The sequence below is a fragment of the Ctenocephalides felis genome, unplaced genomic scaffold (genome assembly GCF_003426905.1).
Source record: "Ctenocephalides felis isolate EL2017-DRISC unplaced genomic scaffold, ASM342690v1 CF-g0.4_SCAFFOLD_00845, whole genome shotgun sequence".
Lineage (NCBI taxonomy): Eukaryota > Metazoa > Arthropoda > Insecta > Siphonaptera > Pulicidae > Ctenocephalides > Ctenocephalides felis.
Genome location: NW_020536999.1, coordinates 9,844,782 through 9,866,388, shown reverse-complemented (window position 1 = coordinate 9,866,388; position 21,607 = coordinate 9,844,782). Strand labels below are relative to the sequence as shown.

The 21,607-nt window shown below is 28.6% G+C and overlaps 1 protein-coding gene and 1 pseudogene across 1 annotated transcript in view; one reads left to right on the top strand and one right to left on the bottom strand.

Moving 5' to 3' along the window:
• LOC113377614 (reticulon-4-interacting protein 1, mitochondrial-like) overlaps positions 1-15,282 on the bottom strand; it is a 35,688-nt gene extending 20,406 nt beyond the window's left edge. Inside the window, exons 1-11 of the mRNA XM_026617990.1 lie at positions 15,092-15,282; positions 14,941-15,021; positions 14,510-14,666; positions 14,288-14,433; positions 13,977-14,132; positions 13,646-13,838; positions 2,133-2,220; positions 1,844-1,965; positions 1,490-1,779; positions 1,328-1,423; positions 1,200-1,260 (exon numbers count right to left, since the gene is read on the bottom strand). Coding sequence (XP_026473775.1) covers positions 1,200-1,260; positions 1,328-1,423; positions 1,490-1,779; positions 1,844-1,965; positions 2,133-2,220; positions 13,646-13,838; positions 13,977-14,132; positions 14,288-14,433; positions 14,510-14,666; positions 14,941-15,021; positions 15,092-15,139 — 1,438 coding nt within the window. The 5' untranslated portion in view covers positions 15,140-15,282. The remainder of the gene's footprint in view (positions 1-1,199; positions 1,261-1,327; positions 1,424-1,489; positions 1,780-1,843; positions 1,966-2,132; positions 2,221-13,645; positions 13,839-13,976; positions 14,133-14,287; positions 14,434-14,509; positions 14,667-14,940; positions 15,022-15,091) is intronic.
• A 299-nt stretch (positions 15,283-15,581) lies between these two features.
• On the top strand, positions 15,582-17,171 carry LOC113363794 (annotated as a pseudogene).
• The last annotated feature ends 4,436 nt before the right edge of the window (positions 17,172-21,607 follow it).

The following is a 21,607-nucleotide window of genomic DNA, read 5'->3' as shown; positions in this document are numbered from 1 at the left end:
TGTTGAAAGGATTCAAATTTGAAAACTTAATTTAATAATTCTATTTTATTTTTAATTAAAAATATGATATTATAACATTATTATTTTTATGTTTAACGATACTATTTTTTATGGTAAATAAGCAACTGTATTTGAATTTTATCAGAATGGTTTGACAATATAATTTTTAAAATTTTTCAACATAGTGAAGTTATAGTTGTTTTATTTTCAAATTCATTTTTTAATTTTAAGGCAAAATGCCACTTACACCTAGTTTGAATCACAATATAACACAAATCAAATAAATCATGTATACAATCTTCATTATATATTGCTTCCATATTTCTAAAATAAATTATTTCAAGAACAAAATTATCTCAAAAACTATTTGAAAACGTAGATAGCAATTGTTAATGCCCTTTCATGTATTATCAAGATATATAAATAAGAAAGTATCAATAATTTTAGATAATTACATGCAAATGCAATGTAATTAACTTTCTTTCAGTCATAGTTTCATAAATGAATGGAATAAATAATGTTATTACTATGTATTTATATATAAAATTCTTCTATAATGATGTTTGTAAATATACTCTTTTTAAACGATTATTCGGATTTTGATAAATCTTTCTGAAGTTTGTTAAAGGAATGTAATGTAAAATAAATGGGAAAACAATGACATTGAAAACGAATCAAAACTATCATCTACCAAAAATTTCAATTTACTTATGAGCCTAGACAATATTAGAATATGCACAATAAATTTGTAATTATGAATAAGAAAAATAAAACGTCTGCATTGACAATGTCGATAAACAGCTGAAATGTGCCAAAAATTGTAATAATATAAGATATAGAGTATATTGAATAATACACTTATGAACAGGATTTGACAAATTAATATTACAACGGCACAGGACAACATCTGTCGGGTCATCTAGTATTATATAAAATAATACCATGTTATAACTTTTCAAAACGTGAATAAAATCTTTATTAAAAACACACAATATACATACACATTAAAAATTTGTTCTATATACACTCCAATATTATGAAACAATTGTTTGATTAATTTTTTGGCTAAACGTCGCTTTGCATCACACATGTTTATTCATTGGCAACTAATTCGCTTATTGATACAAAACAGGCACTCTTGGCAATAAGTCGATTTTTGTCTAATATTCAAGTCTCTTGAAAACTAATTATTGTGTTACCTATCGAGTCTGCGCTGCAACAATGGGCCATTGCAACTTCTGAATCAGACGGTGTGAAAACCTGGAATTAATTTGATATATAAACAAAACTGGTGAAAATTCATTATGTAAAATTTAATATATCTTACCCTGTCTACTACTGTACGTATTTGATAGCTATCAACATATAATGCTAATTTGTCTAGTATTACGTTTGCTGGTAATGTCTGTCTTCCAAAAATATGCTGAAACATAAAATCATTTTTATAAATTCAAATTACATGATATTTCGTATAATATCTACCACATACCTCAATAATTCGTTTAGCATAAAAACCAAAAGAATATATTGTCCTCAATATTAAACCAAAGCTATCGCTCAACAACTCAGGCTCAATAGTATTAATAATACATCCTTCCTTATTTATGAAATTCAACCACTGTGTATGCTTCATATTTGATTCCACCGTTAAAAATATCGTATCAAATGGATCATTCAGTTGTAATTCCTTTAACAATAAATCAGTGCTATTCTGAAGTTCATCTTCTGCCATACTGCAGTCTACATTTTCAGGAATTAATGTTATGACATCATGAGCCCCTGAGAGCAGAAATATTAGTTTAAATATTTGAATATATTTAATTTTTGGTATAAATATTTATACCTAAGGCTTTGGCAACTTTTATACCAATCGGTGCACAAGATACTGTAATGTGAGCTCCCCACGATTGTAGTAATTGTCCAAGGATGCATCCAACTGGAGAGTTTCCACCCAATATGAATATTCTAAATGAAATAAAATAATATTAAAATAATAATGAACAAAATACAATGTCAATTTTAATATTAGATATAAAAAAACTATCTATTAGTACAATTGAAGTATGTAAAATATAAAAAAAAAGTATTAAGGTATGTAAAAAATTTAGAAAAAAGTTATTATTATTGCTAACCTTTTATTTTTAGCAGTGGCTTCATTTAAATTAGCACCTTCGAGTGCTTTCATCGCAATAAAACCACCATAAGGAAGACTTGCAGCAGCTGTAATAATTTAAACGTAAGTAAATTAGTAATTTAAAATGAATTAAAAAAAAAACATTATAAGTAAATAGTCATAGCCATAACTAAGAATTTCTTAGTGTTTTGTGCCTCAAATAGTGTGAATAAAAAATAAGTTTAATAAATTTGTTTGTTAAATGGCAAAGAGAGTGAATTTAGTTTGCAAGAATTTTTGAGAAAGTTAAAGAAAAAAAATTATGATGAGTAAATACTTGTTTTAATTCTATTATTAATTTCCAGTAGATAAAACAATTTTATCGGCAACGAAAGTTTTTCATAATCTAATCAAATTTAATCAATTATCCACTTTGGCAAGATAAGGAAATCTGCAGTAAACAACAGGTAATCGCAGATCGAATTCTCTAGAAATAATCAGTTTAAAGTTTGCTGTCGGTTATTATGGAGCAAGTGAAAATGGATCATGACTCAAAATCAAGTGAAAATTTCTTTAGTGATAGCGATGAAGAACGTGATAAAAAATTTGAACTATTTTCAGCCATAAGAATCGGAAATTTAGAAGTGGTTCAGAACTTACTGACCGCTGGTGTAAAAACCAACATAGTTGACAAAAATAATAAAGACAATACGCCTTTGCACTACGCCACAGAAAAAAATAAAAAAGATTTAGTGGAGGAACTTTTGCATCCAAAATGGAAAACAGATATCAATGTCGGGAATACAAAGGGCGATACTCCATTGCACATTGCAGTTTCGAAAAGATTTGAAGACATTGTAAAAATATTGTTAAACCACAATGCAAAAGTTGATATTTCCAATAACAGCGGTAGAACACCTCGGGATATTGCCAAAATGATTAATAATGAAAAAGTTGCGCAAATGTTATGCCCAGTATTAGCTACAAGTGAAAATCAATCAGAACATATGGTAGGAATTGACGAAGAAGCAAGCACTTCATTCACAAAGGAACCAAGTAGGTGAACTTCTATATTTAACTCACTTGCATCATAAAGATGCCTAGAAAACTAGTGCGTTTTAAAATTCTGGAAAATCAATTTTTTTCAGAGTTTAAAAAAAAATTTGAACCTTTTCTAAAAATTTTATTTTTTGGCCCGGGAATTTCAGCAATTTGCCTTAAGGCACGATGCCATGCTTCACTAGTTTACTTTTTTATTGGATCTCCAAAACCGCTAGACCTGTTTTCCCAGAAGTTATCAGTTTAAAAAATGCCATTTGGCGGACAAAAATGTTCATTGGATATATGCACATCAAATTATCAAATATTTCATAGAGAAACGCATTTTGTGTCAATTTTTTTGGGTTCCGTACCAAGATTTTTAATTTTGAAGTTTACTTATATGTTTCAAACAAATGTCATCGACATTTTCGGCAGTATGAAATAACAAACCAATTTGAATAATTTAAAAAAACATTCAATTCGTATCGATAAGGAGACGTGCTTATTAGTTTTTAGGCAGGTCTAGCCGTTTCGAAGATACGGGACAAAAACAGACAAAAATGGTAATTCAAATTTTGAGAGAACGGATCATCCGATTAAATTAATTCAAAAAACATTTTGCTTGAGTAGACGGTGTGCAAAAAATGCTTTTACAAAAAATTTCGTAATTAAAAAAAAAATCAAATTCAAAATTCAAAAAAAAAATCAAAATTTTCAAAAAATTCAAATTTTCGACAATTTTCATCATTTTCAAAAAAGACTTAATTTTGAAGAATTTCAAAAAATGTCGAAATTAAAAAAACGATTCCTTACAAAAAATTGAGAATATTTCGAAATTTTTCAAAAAATCAAATGTTTTCAAAAATTTTCTTATTTAAAAAAAAAATTAAAAATTCCAAAAAAATTCAAACTTCTAAATTTCTAAATTATCAAAAAAATGATATTTAAAATAATGAACAAATTTGTTTGTAGAATACTCTCGTCGTCTAATTTAAAATGCACTTATAAGTTTACAGAATGTATTTATAATAAAACAATCTATTTGAAATTATTCAAAACAATTATTGATTATTTTCATTCCTCGAGTGTTAAATTACGGTTTGGGAAGTTCCAGCAATTTGCCTTACGACACGATGCCATGCGTCACACTAGTTAATTATTCAAAGCGGTTGATTCGTGTTCACAAAATCGTCGACGAAAAATTGTATCCGGACATGCATACAGACACACACATACACATACATACTTTACACATTACATATACATACTACATTTAACTTGATCTTTTTTAGGAGGACAAACTTTTGGGACTCAAATAAAAAGTCTCCCTGCAATTCAAGAATATAAATATCCAAAAGACCAGGAACATCGGGAATAGGAGGCCAACATTATGAAACAAAATTGATAATGCTGATATTGGTAAGAGCCTTAAACAGGGCAGGACTAGATTCTTTTGCTTTAGGTACAAATGTCGAAGGTTTAGGTGTTTTTGACGACATAGTTCTGAGGTATAAGTTGAAACATGAACAAAAATTAAATACATTTTCCTACAAGCTAAACACAAAGATGGCCCTGCCAAGAATAAAGTTACAGTAGAAAAACTACAGAAAAATTATGGAGATTTTGGTCTACCGAAGTATTACGATAGTTATTTATCTATTAAATATAAATTCAATCCGGACAGTAAAATCCTCTATTCGCAGAATACTTTCAAGATTTAGATTGCAGCTTCATTATTTATACTCCTTCTAAGGAAGCAATTAATCAAAACAAAAATGAAAATCTTTATACAAATAATGATGACTTGCTTCACACACATGCCGAAGGAAAAACTCTTTCATTGGAATCTGCTAAAGTGCATGGTTTTGTCCGAACCATAAAGAAAATACGTGTTAAACAATTAGCTGAAAAAATGTACGAATTTATTTTTTCTAAACCAGAAATTACAAAAACATACTCTCGGATGATCTGATGAAAACCTATCACGTATTTTTGGCACAAAATATCATACTTGTTTCTGATGACGAATCCGAAGAATATTGCACTGGCAAATTTAGACCCGATGGTAACAATTATTTGTTATCTATTTTTAACAAAATAATTGAGAAAAATAGAATAAAAGAAAACAAAGATGCTGTATTATCATTCAAATTACCGATTGGTTTTGGTAACCTTGATTTAAAAATAAGAGGAAACGAAAAGAAGCAAAATAAAAGATCAGATCATTTGTCATCAAAATTAATTGAATTGTTAAAAAATATGAAAGATGGGGGTAATATTATTAGAATTAATAACAAAATAGTTGGTGCTGGAAAACTTCTCACAAAAGGTGAATTGGATATCAACGGCGGTATCGGTGGTTTAGTTGGAAATCTTCTCATTTTGGATGAATCGACCGGATTGCTCAAATTCAATACCGACGAAGATTCATTGCCAACGTGTTCCAAGAATCTATTCAAGAAATTACAAGCCGGCTTAACACATGAGAATTTAAACCAAGTACGCTTTGAAATTGATATCAAGGATTTTCCTAAGTTGTCCTTAATCGACCAAGCTGTTCAGACAATTTTTAAATCAAACAAAATTATATACTGATCAAGCAAATGAAGATGGCGTGGAAAAAATAATTAAGCAGGAAATCAATAAATATTATCAAAAAAACAATCGTTTTTCGATTCAAGTTTTGAAACCGATACCGTTTTTGAACACGTTCACAATAAGATACAGGAGTGGTGGAAATGTCAAGATCAAACTTCGTACTTAACAGAAAAATGTAATTATTTCGATAATGTGTACAAAGAGATTCAAGATAAACCAATTTTAAACAGTTTGAGAATTATGTATATTAGGAGTATCGAACGTTTTGGCATCAAATTTCAATGCGATTCGATTACAAAACTAGGATTGTCAGAATTTGAAGATCAACTTGAGAAACGAGTGTTAAATATTATCACAAAGCAAAAGTTATTAACTTGCATTAAATTAGTACAGACGTATGGAAGGCGTAAAAATGTCGAATTTATTGACCTTCAGTATATCTATTCACAATCGCACGATTACCTAAAAGAGGTGTTGGAAGCATTAGAACAAACGGAATGGCAAATTTTGATAATCATTTCAGACCTCACCGAAGAAAATGTATGTAAACTCTACTCAAATTTTGTAAAATTACTAAACTCTGATAATAAGAAAAAACTAATTTTTAATCTCTCAAAGGAATGACACTCTGGCTGAAAACTTCAAAGATTATGTTGATGTAATTGGTAGTTTTTGGGAGCAAATAGATGATCATATTAATTTGAGTAATCTGGATGAAAATTCACAAAATATAATTTTGTCAAAAAACATCATATTTCAAGGAGAAGTAACTTGTTTGAATACCATAATAGATGATTCTTCCAAAAGTCTTATACAAGGTGAAATGTTGTCTACTATTGTTAATGATAATACTTTGGAAATTGGAAAAACATTAGTAGATGCAAAATACACGGAATTTTATATAGACCGAACATTAGTTGTCGAAGAACAACATATTCAGCAACGACTGAAAGATAGCCATTTTTATGTAATATCTGATGACACAGAAAACCAACAAAGACCAGGACTAGAACAAGATATTGTATTGATAGATGGCCATGAAAGTAAATTCCAACAATTAATCGATCAATATCCTAACCATAATATTCATTTGCTGTACAAAATAAATAAAGAATACCAATGGAAGAAAAGTCATGGCGACTCAGACAAAATTTTAAAATTTCCATTGAACTTTATAATTAATAAGTGCACTTATAGAAAAAATTACAGATTCACCAGAAAAAGTAATTGTCATTTCCGCAGATCCGGGCATGGGCAAATCGACAGTATTGACCCATTTAGCAATGCAAACTAAACAGCATGATCCATCCTCATGGATTTTACGAATTAATTTAATAAATTATGCAAAACAATTGAAACAAGAAATAGAAAAATTCACAGAATTGAGTGTTATTAAATTTTTATACAAAACTGCCAATTTCAAACTTTTCCAAAAGCTAGAAAAAGAGAAAGACGAACGAAATTCGATTATGGAATATATACTAAATAATTTAATTGTAGAAAACGGAAAATTAATACTAAAAGTATACGAAAACAAAATTAATGAGTTGAATTTGTTAGAAATAAATCTATTTAACCATTGCTACGACAACGGAAAAATGATTTTACTATTTGATGGATTCGATGAGATTAGTCCACACTACAAAAATAAAGTTCTGGAGATGTTTTTTATTTTGAAAATGAGCAAAATAAAGAATCTTTGGATAACCACCCGTCCTTACAACATAATCAAAATCGAGTTGGAAAACAAACTTGAAGTTCTTTCGCACTCACTAAAGCCACTATCTCGCGAACAACAGGTCGAATTGTTACAAAAATTCTGGAAAAAAAGTTGCAAAATTAAGGAATGGAACGATCAGCGATCAAAAAATGTAATTTCTGAAATGTTACAAGTGATAGATAAAATCACTGATAGTTCTGATTCGATGATGAGCATTCCACTGCAAGCACTCATGGTGGCAAATATTTTGAAGAATGATTTCGAAAATTCTTACACATTGGGTAACAACAATAAATTCATATGGAGCGGTCTGGATTTAGTTATGTTGTATGAAAAGTTTGTCGAAATAAAATATTTTGAGATTGAAAGCGAAGAGAAACGAAATATTAACACTGCAGATCCATATCATAAGCTCAAAGAAGACAAAAACTACCGATGGGTTCTAGAAAATCATGAATTATTAGCGTTATTTTCATTGTATGAAAAAGACGTGCTTGAAAAAATATTAGATCAAAAAGAACTGGAAAATGTTCGAGTTTTAATGGAGGAAAATGAGCAGGCTATTGAAAAATTAGGAATTATTGTTGGCAATATTCGGGGAAAGCCAAAATTTATCCACCAAACCTACGCTGAATATTTCGTCGCTTGTTATTTTTGGAATAAATTCAAATCCATTAGTATTGATAAATTTGAAAAATGTTTTGTAAACGATATTTTAATCGATATCATTGATAAATTTCATAATATACAAGTGATGAATTTTTTAAAATTAAAAGCAAAGCATAACGAAAATGATATTACCACTTTTGACAGAGGGATTAAAATTCAAATGTTATTAAAAAATATTACCGGATTACATTACGAATTAATATTGGAATTTGTTGTTGATTTAATGGCTGATAAAAAAGATGCACGTGAAATTGTAAATATGATTCCAGATCAAAATCATAAATACAAAATATTACGTGCTAGTATAAATATTGGATATCAAGAACTTTCTTATGCCTTAGTGGATAAACTGGACGCAGAGTTATTAACAAAAGATGTCACAGAATGGGCATTTACTGAAAGCCCCTTGTTTTTAGCAATTTATAGGCAACATAATATCGCAGAATATATACTAGATAAAATGTTGCTTGATGAAAATTGGAGTCAAACAAGGTTTAATACAATCAAGAAAATTATAATTGAAAACAATTTAATGTACTATCTAGAATTTGGATTGAAGTTGAATTTGATTGACGGTAAACCCTTCAGGAGTAGTTACAATGAAGATTGTTTACCAATAATTGAAATAGTTAAAAAACCTGTGCCACCTGAGATAGCTTGTCTGCTGATAGAAAAGACTGATATCGAAGATTTAATTTCGGCAAAGGATAGTGACAAACTTTTATCGTACTTGCTCGTGAACAATAAAATGATATTAATGAAATTAATTGAAAAGGGTTTTGATTTCAATATAAGTTTGAACGGACTTTTAATAAATTATTTGAGAGATCTTAAAATCAAAGTCTGTTATTTTTCTAATAATGTCTGGATACAACAATCTGTTCATGGTGATTACCATCATCATAGCTATAAAAATGATGATTTATATGATAGTGTCGTACTCATTCTTAAAGGTGGTTCGGGATATAACTCATGTATTAATGGTTTTACGACAGTTCAGAATGCTGAAAAGCTCTATTATAGAACCAATTTTCTAAGAAAAGTATACGAATTCCATAAGAAAGGTATTGAAAAAGGGATCGATCCACTGGATGTAAGACATCAACTGATCGCTGAAATTCTTAGCAAATTAAACTGCCATCAATATAAAATTAAAACCACAAACAACAGTAATTCACAAATGATACCTGAAACAAGTCTGATTCACCGTATTCGTGATCTAGTTATGAAAAAAGGAATAGTACTGGAAAGTGCATTCATACAAGTGTTAAAAGAACGTTTGGGATTTAGAAATCGAAAGAAAAAACTACTCAAAACCAATGGGTTGTTTGATCATGATAAATTGTTGGATGTGCTAAATATAGAAGGAACAAATATTGATGTTGAACTCCAAGAATATATACTTGGAATTTTTGAACACAATCGTGACAATTTAATATACCTTTGGTCAATATTTATCAAAATAGCTGAAAATAAAGTTAAAGCTCCATTTTTAGAATCATTGTTCGTATTTTTCCACAACTGTTCACAAATTTACAAGTTATTGAAACAGCTCAACGAATACTTTGTTAAGGTAATGGATGCAATTAAACATACAAAACACCAGGATGTGAAAAGCATTTTACAACAAATAGATGTTGATTTTGTGAAGGCAGTTATTAATGGCCACGATGTTGACTGCGGTTCTCCATTGCATTACGCAGCATTCAAAAGAGACTCAGAAATGATTAAAATCCTTCTGAATTTTGGAGCCAATGTTAATATCGTATTAAAATCTAATCATAAATATTTAGTTCGGAATCACGCTTTTGCGGCCAAAAAAAAAATTTTTTATTCTCCACTACAAATCGCAGCGGAAAACGGCCACTATGAGATTGTTCAGATTTTGATAGACAATGGTGCCAAAGCTAAAGTACCTTGGATAGACTCAATGTTACTTCCAGTGGCATGTAAAAAAGGCTATACAAAGATTGTTAAAATTCTCTTAATGAATTCCGTAGATATCGATGCAGTCGATGCAAAAAAACGTACAGCATTACATCATGCAGCCATTAATGGCCACAAAAAAGTGGTGCAATTATTAATAGAAAATGGAGCCAATGTTAATGTATTTGATGACTTGCAATCGACACCATTCGATTATGCGTTTGTATATGAACACAATGATATTATGCAATTTTTAAGAGATAGTGGTGCGGCTGAAGATACAGATCGTTTAAAAGATCTCAAGTCTTTGCTTCAGTAAATTAAAACGGAATTTGCGTCACTTTAACGCAGGAATATTAATTAAGTTAAAGAAATATAATTATGATGAGTGAATATTTCTTTTAATTCTATTACTAACTCCCGTAGGCTAAGTTATTGTAATCATCCAAAAATCGAAATTGAAAATTTTTACATTTCTCCACTATTGAGAGGTTTCTGAACATTTTAGCATACCTTATAAAAATGTATATGAGTGTGTGTGTTAGGATGTATGTATGTATGTATGGGTACAATTTTTCATCCACGTTTTAAGGCGCATGGGTCCACTGATTTGAATGGTTCAAAAAACTAAAGCTTTTTTGGCAAAGGCAGGTCCAGCCGTTTCGGAGATACAGACTTAAATGTGCAAAAAATGACAGTTTTTGAGAAAAATAAGCATCCAATTAAATTATTTCAAAATTATTTTTTTTAAATATACAAAATGATTAAGATTTTCAAAATAATAATTCGGTGCGGAAATTTCCATAATTACCATACAGCACTAGTTATTTAATTTCTATGTTTCTAAATCGAACTGAACTAAATGAATGAACTCTTAATACTCTAATTTTCTCACATATGTGTATTATCATTATATTGTATTATTGCCTTGGGCATTGAATAAACTAGTTGGTTTGGTATTTAGCCTTGAGGCAAGTTACATGAACTTCCCGATATGTGTAAATAATCGACTTAATCAAAAAAATGTGTAAATAATATACTTCATTAATCCTACTTTAAAAAAAAACGATAATAATTTTAGCAAAGTTTGACGAATTTTTAAGATTAAACTACTTGTCGGCCGCAATATTACAGTAAGTTCTATAAGACCATGATGTATATCGCCAAAAAAAATTTCATGAAAATCGGCTTAAACTTTTTTTCAACAGGTAATTACAAAAAAACGGCTCGGTAGATTTTCACCTAAAACTAATCAGTACTATTCCCAACTAATATCTTTCGAACAGTTTTTGATTTTTTAAAATCGGTTCGGTAGGATGGGCTTAAATGTGGACGAAAATTTAACACTTTTTTTCAAATTACAAAGAAACGGCTTGGCAGATCGTTGCACAAAACTTACAAACGATAGTCCTCACCGAAATACATCAAATGGCTTTTAAATTTCTAAAATCGGTTCAGGCGTTTTTGAGAAAACGTCGATCAAAAGTCTAATTTTGACAAATGCCAAAAAGACCATACTGATTTTTACAAACTTTGACGAATTTTTAAAGCTGAACCAGTTGTCGTAGGGCCGTAATATTTTAGTATGATCTAGAAGACTATGGTATCTATCGCCAAAAAAATAATCATAAAAATCGTCGAAATTTTTTTTTTGAAAACTTTATTACAAGAAAACGGCCCGGCCGATCTCTACCAAAAACTAATCAGCACGATTCCCAACCAATATCTTTCGAACGGTTTTTGAATTTTCAAAATCGATTCAGAATTGCGGGCTAAAACGTAGACGAAAAATTTTTCACTTTTCTGCCATTTATAAAGAAACGGCTTGGTCGATCGTCGCACAAAACTGACAAACAATAGTCCTCATCGAAATACATCGAATGGCTTTTAAATTTTTGAAATCGACCCAGCCGTTTTCGAGAAAACGTCGATTTACGGCAAAAAATCTGTTCACATACACACACACACACACACACACATACTTTTTCCAAATTTGGTCTCATTCGATTCAGAATGGCTTGAAACGTCGAGAAAACATAAAATTAGCGAATCAAATTTTTTGATGAAAACATAAACTTCTCCTTCGGGAAGTTAATAAATGAATTAATTAATTAATTAAATGAACTAAACTAAACTAAACTTTCTTACTGTATCTCGTTCATTGATTTTCAGAATATCTTCTAAATCACAATCATTAATCCAAGTCTTTACAAATGATTTGGATAAAAAAAAATATTTTTACCAACAGTGGCAATATTTATTGACCTAAAAAAGGCATTCGACACGGTAGATCACAAGATACTGATCAATAAACTTTTAGAACTATGAGTGGAAGGTAATCTTCTCAGCAATCTAAAGGATTTTCTGACCGAAAAAGTAATGAGGCCAAAGATTGGAAATTGCACAAGTGAAATATGCAAATTAACATGTGGAGTACCACAATGGTCAGTCACGAGGGCCCTTGTTATACCTTGTGAATACGACTAACTTGAAAAAAGTGAAATTAAAGGGGTGATATATACTATACGCAGATGATACCGCGATAGTATATGCAGACAAAGACCAATATAAGCGGAGCAAAATATCAATGAAGACATGGGACATACTCATGTTGGCTAATTAAGAACAAATAAACCGTTAATACAGAAAAAACAAAATACGTATACTTTAAACCAAATAGAAGAAAAAATTAAATTAAAGCTTAAAGTTAACAAAAATAATAAATGAATAGAATAAATGATATAAAATGTTGTAATAACCATATCATATGTAGTAAACATATATATATATATATATATATATATATATATATATATATATATATATATATATATATATATGTATATATATATATATATAAAATATATATATATATATATAAGCGAGAGGTTTTTCTTCAGATGGTGAAATAATATGATAAAAAATTGTTTCTTGGGCATCCATCCAATAATTAAAAAAACAGTTTTAATGCAAAATGTTTTAATTAAGAGAACATACGTTTCGGGTCCAGATTTGACCCATCTTCAGTGCATACAAATAAATTTAAAAAAAAAATATAACACAAAGAACAACACAAAAATGCAACGAAAAAATAAGTATGAAATAAAAAATTGAAAAAACGTCAAGTTATGAAAATTTTGAAAATTGTAAAAATTAAAATAAATAATATGTTTTATTGTAAAAAAGCTTATTCCAAAAACACATCTTGTTCGTTTGGAGACAGAGTTACGTGTGTGTAAACACTTATTTATTCAACTTATTTTTTCGTTGCATTTTTGTGTTGTTCTTTGTGTTATATTTTTTTTTTTAAATTTATTTGTATGCACTGAAGATGGGTCAAATCTGGACCCGAAACGTATGTTCTCTTAATTAAAACATTTTGCATTAAAACTGTTTTTTTAATTATTGGTTGGATGCCCAAGAAACAATTTTTATCATATATATATATATATATATATATATATATATATATATATAATATATTATATGGATATTTTATATAATCTCTCATACCAGGCACTTTGTGGCCTGCCTGAGATGTATAAAATTTATATTAATATTTAAATAAAATAACAAACCTATATATCCCAATTGTTTCGGTTTCCTGCTAACTTGGTTCTGATGAATTATTGTCAATTCTGATGCCAAACCTGGCAAGTAATAAGGCGTAATTGCCCAAACTTCATCTCCAGGTTCAAATAAATCTGATGATCCTCCAACTGCTTCGACCACACCTGAACAAGCTCTCCCAAGAATCACTGGAAAACTTTCCTAATAATAAAATTTAATATAAAATATACTGTGCATTGAAATACATATTATTAAAAACATTAAATTGCATAAAAATCAATGTATGAGATGTATTCTTGTATCATGTAATGTATATTACATATTTAACTGCTTTTTTACCTTAGATTTTGAGTACAGACTACGCAACACTTTAGCATAGCCTTTAGCAATTCGATCATCCAATTTTACAAGACCAGCAGCTTTAACACGGATAAGCAATTCGTCAGACTGCTGGTTCAAAACTGGAACTTGGACCTTTTGACTGGAAGTCACAGCCTGTTATAATTATTATTTCAACTGTTCAGTAGTTGACAGCTTTAATAAAATACTTAAATCAAAGAATAAATAGTAACAAAATAATATATTACAACCTGGTGTACAACCTGTTGAAAATCTATATAAATATAAATATTTATTCCTTATCTACCTACATTTATACCACGATACGATATAGCAACAACCGCTTTCATAAAATTTGGTGTAACAGGAGGACAGGCAAGATACCACCCAAACATAGTTCCACCAGCACCACCGATCACAAGTCCAATTATAAGATAAAATGTGTTATTAATGGCAACTACAACAAATGATTTCATATTGATATTATGAAAAAAATTTATGAACCATGCTAGAATTTGATTATTTTTGCCTACGTTCATTTCTAAAGAAATGTGTTAAATGTCCGTATATGACCGCAGGTTGTATTAGCTCTGTGAAATTACTTCGGGCATTTGCATAATGCTGTTTTAAATTGGATAGGTTGTTTGAGAAAAAATGTTGAGCTTCTGCAACTCTGTCATTACTTGCTAGCTGTAAGAACACATTGATTAATAATCTGGAAAATATTGTAAATAATATTAAAAAATTCTAATCAGATAAACTTCAATTATAATTATAGGAAGTGCAGAATTCTATCTTTGTTATTGAAAGAATATTGTATTGTTTAAATGCTAATTTAGTATTAAAAAAAAAGAAGAAATTATTGTTGTTATTGAATAATTCATAAATTTAAATTTGGCATAATATGAACAAATTAAAATATTGAAATAATAGATGGTCATTTAGTATTTTTCATTTCTAATACCTGTGACATCGTAACACGTAGTTGAGCTAAATATTGTCGTAAAAGTTCAGTACCATTTTGGCTCATAATATTACCCTGTACCTAATTCCAACAAAACTAATTAAATAAATTTAATCATAAAATTATTCCATAAATATTTTATTACCATCACCTGTAAAGCTTCAACACGTTGATGAAGGCGAAAAAGAATTTCATCCATTTTGCATAATAATGAAAATTGCAGACATCATATTAATAATTTGATTATATTACCATTATTAAAATATTTTTATTTGAATTTATATTATACATAATGACATAATATAGCACGAGTTGTTGCGAAACATGAATTTATTTTATATACAATTTGATTTTTGGTCAGGTGATAAAATTAATAGCATGACTACGAAAATGGATCGTTTAAAATCAGTTTATAAATATTAAAATTTTCATTTCCAAAAATAATTAATTTACAAATTTCATAAACCTCTGAAGAGGTGCAAATGTCATTTCTTATCTTTAGAGTTGCAAGATGAGGCAGTTTTGAGGGCTGCAAGAAGAAGAATTTCTTAAGTTTAGTATTGCCCAATGCTAAAGAAATGTTTCACTACTAATTTATAAAAAAGAAGTGTCAGTGTTTTAACAGACGACAGTTACGCGCGGAGAGCAATTACAGTATCAGTTTTAATATAGCCATAATAATGTTCTCTTTTTAATTATTTAAATAAACCGCATTTTTAATAATTTGATTCAAATTATATTTTAATAATTGCACAAATTATATTTCTTGTTCAACACTCTACGATTTTATAACAGTTCTAAGATGAATCTCGAGCTTTTGGAATCCTTCGGCCAAAACTATCCAGAAGAATTCGACGGATCTTTAGATTGCATTTCTTTGGCTGTTACTTGCTGTTTTAATAAAAGAGGTACACTATTAGCTGTCGGTTGTAATGATGGAAGAATTGTAATTTGGGACTTTCTTACAAGAGGTATTGCTAAAGTTATAAGTGCTCATGTACATCCGATATGTAGCTTGAGTTGGTCTAGAAGCGGCAGAAAATTGCTATCAGCTCTACCGACAATAATGTTTGTGTTTGGGATGTTTTATCCGGTGATTGTATCCAGAAATATCGGTTTCCTTGTCCGATAATGAGAGTCCAGTTTCATCCTAGAAATGAAAAGCAATATCTTGTCTGTCCAATGAGACATGCAGCTTTATTAGTCGATGATGAAGGTGAGCATAAAATTTTACCTGTAGATGATGATGGTGACTTAAATATTGTAGCTTCTTTTGATAGAAGAGGCCAGTATGTTTATACAGGAAACTCGAAAGGAAAGATTATAGTAATGAGCTCAACAGATTTTGCTTTTAAAGCTAGTTTCAGAATTACTGTAGGTACTTCAAATGCAACAGCTATTCGTAGCATAGAATTTGCTAGAAGGGGTGAATGCTTTTTAGTAAATACTGCTGATAGAGTGATTCGAGTTTATGATGCCAAAGAAGTTCTTGCTTGTGGAAACGATGGTGAACCAGAACCTATACAAAAATTGCAGGATTTAGTAAATAAAACTATGTGGAAAAAATGCACATTTTCAGGAGACGGAGAATATATTTGTGCAGGTTCTGCAAGACAACACGCTCTGTACGTCTGGGAAAAATCAACAGGCAGTTTAGTTAAAATCCTTCACGGCACTAAAGGTGAGATGCTGCTTGATGTTGTTTGGCATCCCGTTCGACCGATCATTGCCAGTATCAGTTCAGGAGTTGTATCTGTGTGGGCTCAAAATCAAGTCGAAAACTGGTCGGCATTTGCTCCAGATTTCAAAGAACTAGATGAAAATGTTGAATATGAAGAGCGAGAATCTGAGTTGATGTGAAAGATGAAGACAAATCCGTAGACTTATCTGGAGAAGATAAACAAGACGAAGACTTTGAAGTAGACGTCACCAAAGTTGATGTAGTTGCCGCTTTCTGCAGCACTGATGAAGGTAGCGATGATGATTCTTTACAATTTTTGCCAATAGCACCAGAGGTGGAAGATCCTGAAGAATGGGAAACAGCTACAAGTCCTCAAGCCGCACAGGCATCTGGACAGCCACCGGAGAAGAAAAGAAACTGCAAATCTTTTGATATCGAATTGAAAGGAGTGGTAGGAGACGAGCAACACCCATTGTTAAGCAATAAGACCAATAAAGATAAACAAACTGCTGCAGGTGGTAAGAAAGGGGTTGGTAGACCGAGGAAGTAGTAATTAATAGTTTTAACTTAGATTTTAAAAATATTAGATATAAGATAGATATAGTTTTAATTTAAATATTTATGATGAAATACATATGATAAGCATTGCTTAAATAGTCATGGCAATATAATTATCAATTGATTGATATGCCATATATATAAAAATATAAGATATACTATTTTTATATGATATATAAAGTATACTCTATTAAAAACTTATTAAGAATTAAGAAATTACTTATGAATTGTTTTATAATACATGTTACGACAATGAATTAAATTTTATTTAATTATATATGTAATAAATGTATTTTATTGTTTTAATTATGTGTTTGATATTTTTAGACTAATAACTGTCTTAGTCATTTCTCAGGATTTTCTAATTTAATTTTTGATGTGATTCTTGAAGTTCTAATAAAATCATACAAGAAGCAGTAAAAAAAAATTAATTGGTAAAAAAAATAAAAAAACCCTGAAAAGTTACAGATGAAGAATGTGAATGAAATGCATATGAAATAAAGAAGAAATCCAATAATATTGATTAAATTGGCAGGTACAACATTAAAGAAATGTTTGTACTAAAAAGATATCACATAATTTTGTCAATAAACACTTTTTCTGAGATCGGAGTAAGTCTGTAATAAAATTGGAACTATGCACAGCCTAAAAAGTTTAAAACAGGAAAATAACCAAAATTTTGAATTTACAAATAAAGAAGAAATAAAACTAATTTTTGAAAATACAAAAAACAATACTAGGTAGAACTAAATAACAGCAAAAATTGTTGAAATAAGTAATAAATTTTATAGTCTCTTATTCAAATAATAGTTATAAAAAATTCAGTGTTCCATCTCTTTAACAAAGGAGTCACTATCGAGCAGATTTTTAAAACAGGAAACAAAGCAGATACAAATAACTATAGTTATTATAGTATTTTAATGTATATAGAGCTATAACAATAATATCAAACACATTCTCAAAAACAAATGATAAAATAATTAAACAAAGATTATTAAATTTCTTCATTCAGATAAGATAAAATTTCAAAAACATAATATAACTTGAAACACAATGGATGCAAATGACTGTAGACCCATAACAATAACAAACACAATCAAATGTGAAAAAATAATTAAACAAGGATTATTAAATTTCATTCATTCAAAACAAAAAATTAGATAACAATCAGTATATGAATTCCTGCTTAATCTGACTGATATTATATTATATCAACACATTCAAAAAAATATCCATCATATAGTAAAAATATTTATCTGAAAAAGCTGCAATACCTTAGAAAAAATAGATGTATGTGAGATACAAATTTTCGTCGACGATTTCGAGAGCACGGATCAACGAAATAGAGAAAATGCCATTTTGCGGTCAAAAATGATCCTTAGACGATTTTATAAATGAGTACAAATTTTGCTTACATGTTCTAGAAAGGATTCGCCGGCTATTCGATAATAGCTATTATGGGTTCCGTACCAACATTTATAATATTTATGGTTCAAACAAATTTCTCAACATTTTTGAGAGTGTGAATCAACCGACTTGAATAGAAAAAATTTCAAAATTTTCAAAAAATTTCAAGAGATACAACAAATTTCAAATTTTCAAAAAATGACGATTTTTTTAAACTTTCTCTTGGATGAGTTATAATAATTGCAAAAAATTTAAGACGAAAATTTTTATATATCTTCACGTTTCAAAAGTTTCTGAACTCTCTGGCATGCCTTAAAAAGAATCTATATGTGTGTGTAGTACGTATGTATGCGCGGATACAAATTTTCGTCGACGATTTTGAAAGCACGGATCAACCGATTTGAATGGTTTAAAAAACATTCGATTCGTATTAATAAGAAGACGTGCTGATTAGTTTGTGCCAAAGGCAGGTCCAGCCGTTTTGGAGATATGGAGCAAAAAGTGCCAAAAATTGTAATTCAGTTTTTGAGAGAACGGCGCGTTCGATTTGAATGATTCAAAAAACATTTTATTCCTATTAACGGAATGAATAATTGATTGAATTTTTGGCAAAACAGCGGTTTTAAGTTAAAAAATGTGTTAAAATTAAAAAATACCATTTGGCGATCAAAAATCATTATTATATTATAAATGTTCCATGTATCAAACGACCAGAATGGGTTTCAAAATTTAAAAAAAAATCAAAATTTTCAAAAAATATCAATTTTTTCAAAATTTTTGACGAAAATTAATTTAGGATACGGGTAGTTCTGAAATTTGCTTTAAAGCACGATGCGATGCACCACTAGTTTTTTTAAAAAGAAATCCAAAAAAAAATCAAAAATTTTTGAAAATCATCCGACCATATTTTTTAATCGTTTACTACTACATTATAAACCGACTTTCCAAATATTTGGTGAACAATAGCGATGCCATTTCAGTTTCTACGTACAAAAGAATAATTTTATTCACAAAATTTAATAATTTGTATAAGAATTCGGTATTTAGAAAGTTCAAATAATAATTCTCCATCTCCATTGCTCCTTACTTTCCCTCTGCAGGCAACTTCACGCAAAAGTGAAAGCTTTTAGTAATGGCGTCATGGCGTTCGTCTCGCATGACATTTGACGTTATTTACATTTAGTTGCAACTGTTAATAACAATAAGTGCGCAGTTTAATCTAAAAATAAATCTAAAAAAATACTACAAATATAACGGACAGTGTTTAGTTTATCCAACTGATTACTATTGTTATTATGTTATCTATGCGCGATGCAATGTAAAAAGTTATTGATAATATTTATTAACGAATAGTGGTAAACATGTCGGAAGAAAGGACAGATTACGTTAATATTTTAGCAGAGAAAAAATTACAAAATGACGATGCTTTCTTTATGTCGTATCCTTATAGGCCGGCAATTGCGTATAAACAGACTAAATATTATAATCCGGAGGAGCTGAAAGTTTTGGTTTTACATAGTTCGGAAATTTCTAATGTTATCGAACAGGTTAGTTTGAAATAATCAATAAATAATATTTAATTTTAAATAATTATATACACATATATAGGAGTAGCTGTAGTTAAAGTTCTCTACAAAATTGCAATGAAATATCTATATAGTTAATTAGGATATTCACTATTATAGTTATTAGGATAGGTTTCACTTAAAAATTAAGGACTTTTATAATAATTTGTTTTGAATTTTTTAATAATTTTATGTTTGTCCTTACAAAGTTATAGCTATATTCTTAATTTAAACACTGCAAGAGTTAAATGTATAAAATATTTAAAAAAAATCCTAGGACATTATTCAGATTTCACTTCATATGTATAATAATATTTTATATATACTTATAAGCATCAAATTATTATAAAAATCCTTCCTAGTTTCCTTGAAATGGAAATTCAGAATTTATAAAATCTAGGACAAATTTCTCTAATAATAATTACCATTTTTATACTAATTTGATATTTATTTTTACCAATAATTTTATATTTATTGAACTAATTTATGCAGGTAAAACTTCTTTAAACTGCAAAAATGTTTTAGATTTTTTATATTTTATGGTTAAAAAGTATTAAATTTAAACTTTATATCTAAATTTTATGGCGAATATCCTTTATAATAATTTCTATTTGATTTTTTATATTAATTAGATGAATATCCTAATCCACAAACTAGAATAATGTATTAGATTTTTTATATATTTTAAATATTTAATTGTCAAAGCAATACAATATAAATACATAGCTAAATTCTATGACAAATATCCTTTATAATAATTTCCATTTAAATTTTTATGATAATTATTTTTACAAATACTATTTTATGAAAGTAAAACTCTTGCAAGTCTTATGATAAATTATAACAGTTTTTAAGGTTTTTTTATTTAAATTTTCTATTAATTGCTTAAGATTTTTTAATTTTTTCTATTCATTTTTTATATATTTAATTAAAGTATCTAAATCAAACTTTAGTTAAATTCCATGGCAAATATTCTTATAATATAATTTTCATTTAAATTTTTATAATAATGGGATGTTTACCCCTTACTAATATTAATTTATGAAAGTAAAACTTTTTCAATATTTAAGGTAAACTATAACAATTTTTAAGGTTTTTTTCTATTTAATTATTTTTTCTATTAATTTCCTATTAATTATTCAAGGTTTTTCTCTATTTTTTCTATTTATTTCTTATATATTCAATTAAAGTATTAAAATTAAACTATAGCTAAATTCTGTGGCAAATATCCTTTATATTAAATTCCATTTCGATTTTTATAATAAATTGATGTTTACCCCTTACTGATATTAATTTGTGAAAGTAAACTTTTTCAAGTCTTATGATAAACTATAACAATTCTTAAGTTTTTTTCTATTTAATTATTTTTTCTATTAATTTCCTATTAATTATTAAGGTTTTTTCTATTTTTTTATATATTTAATTAAAGTATTAAAATTAAATTATATGGCTAAAT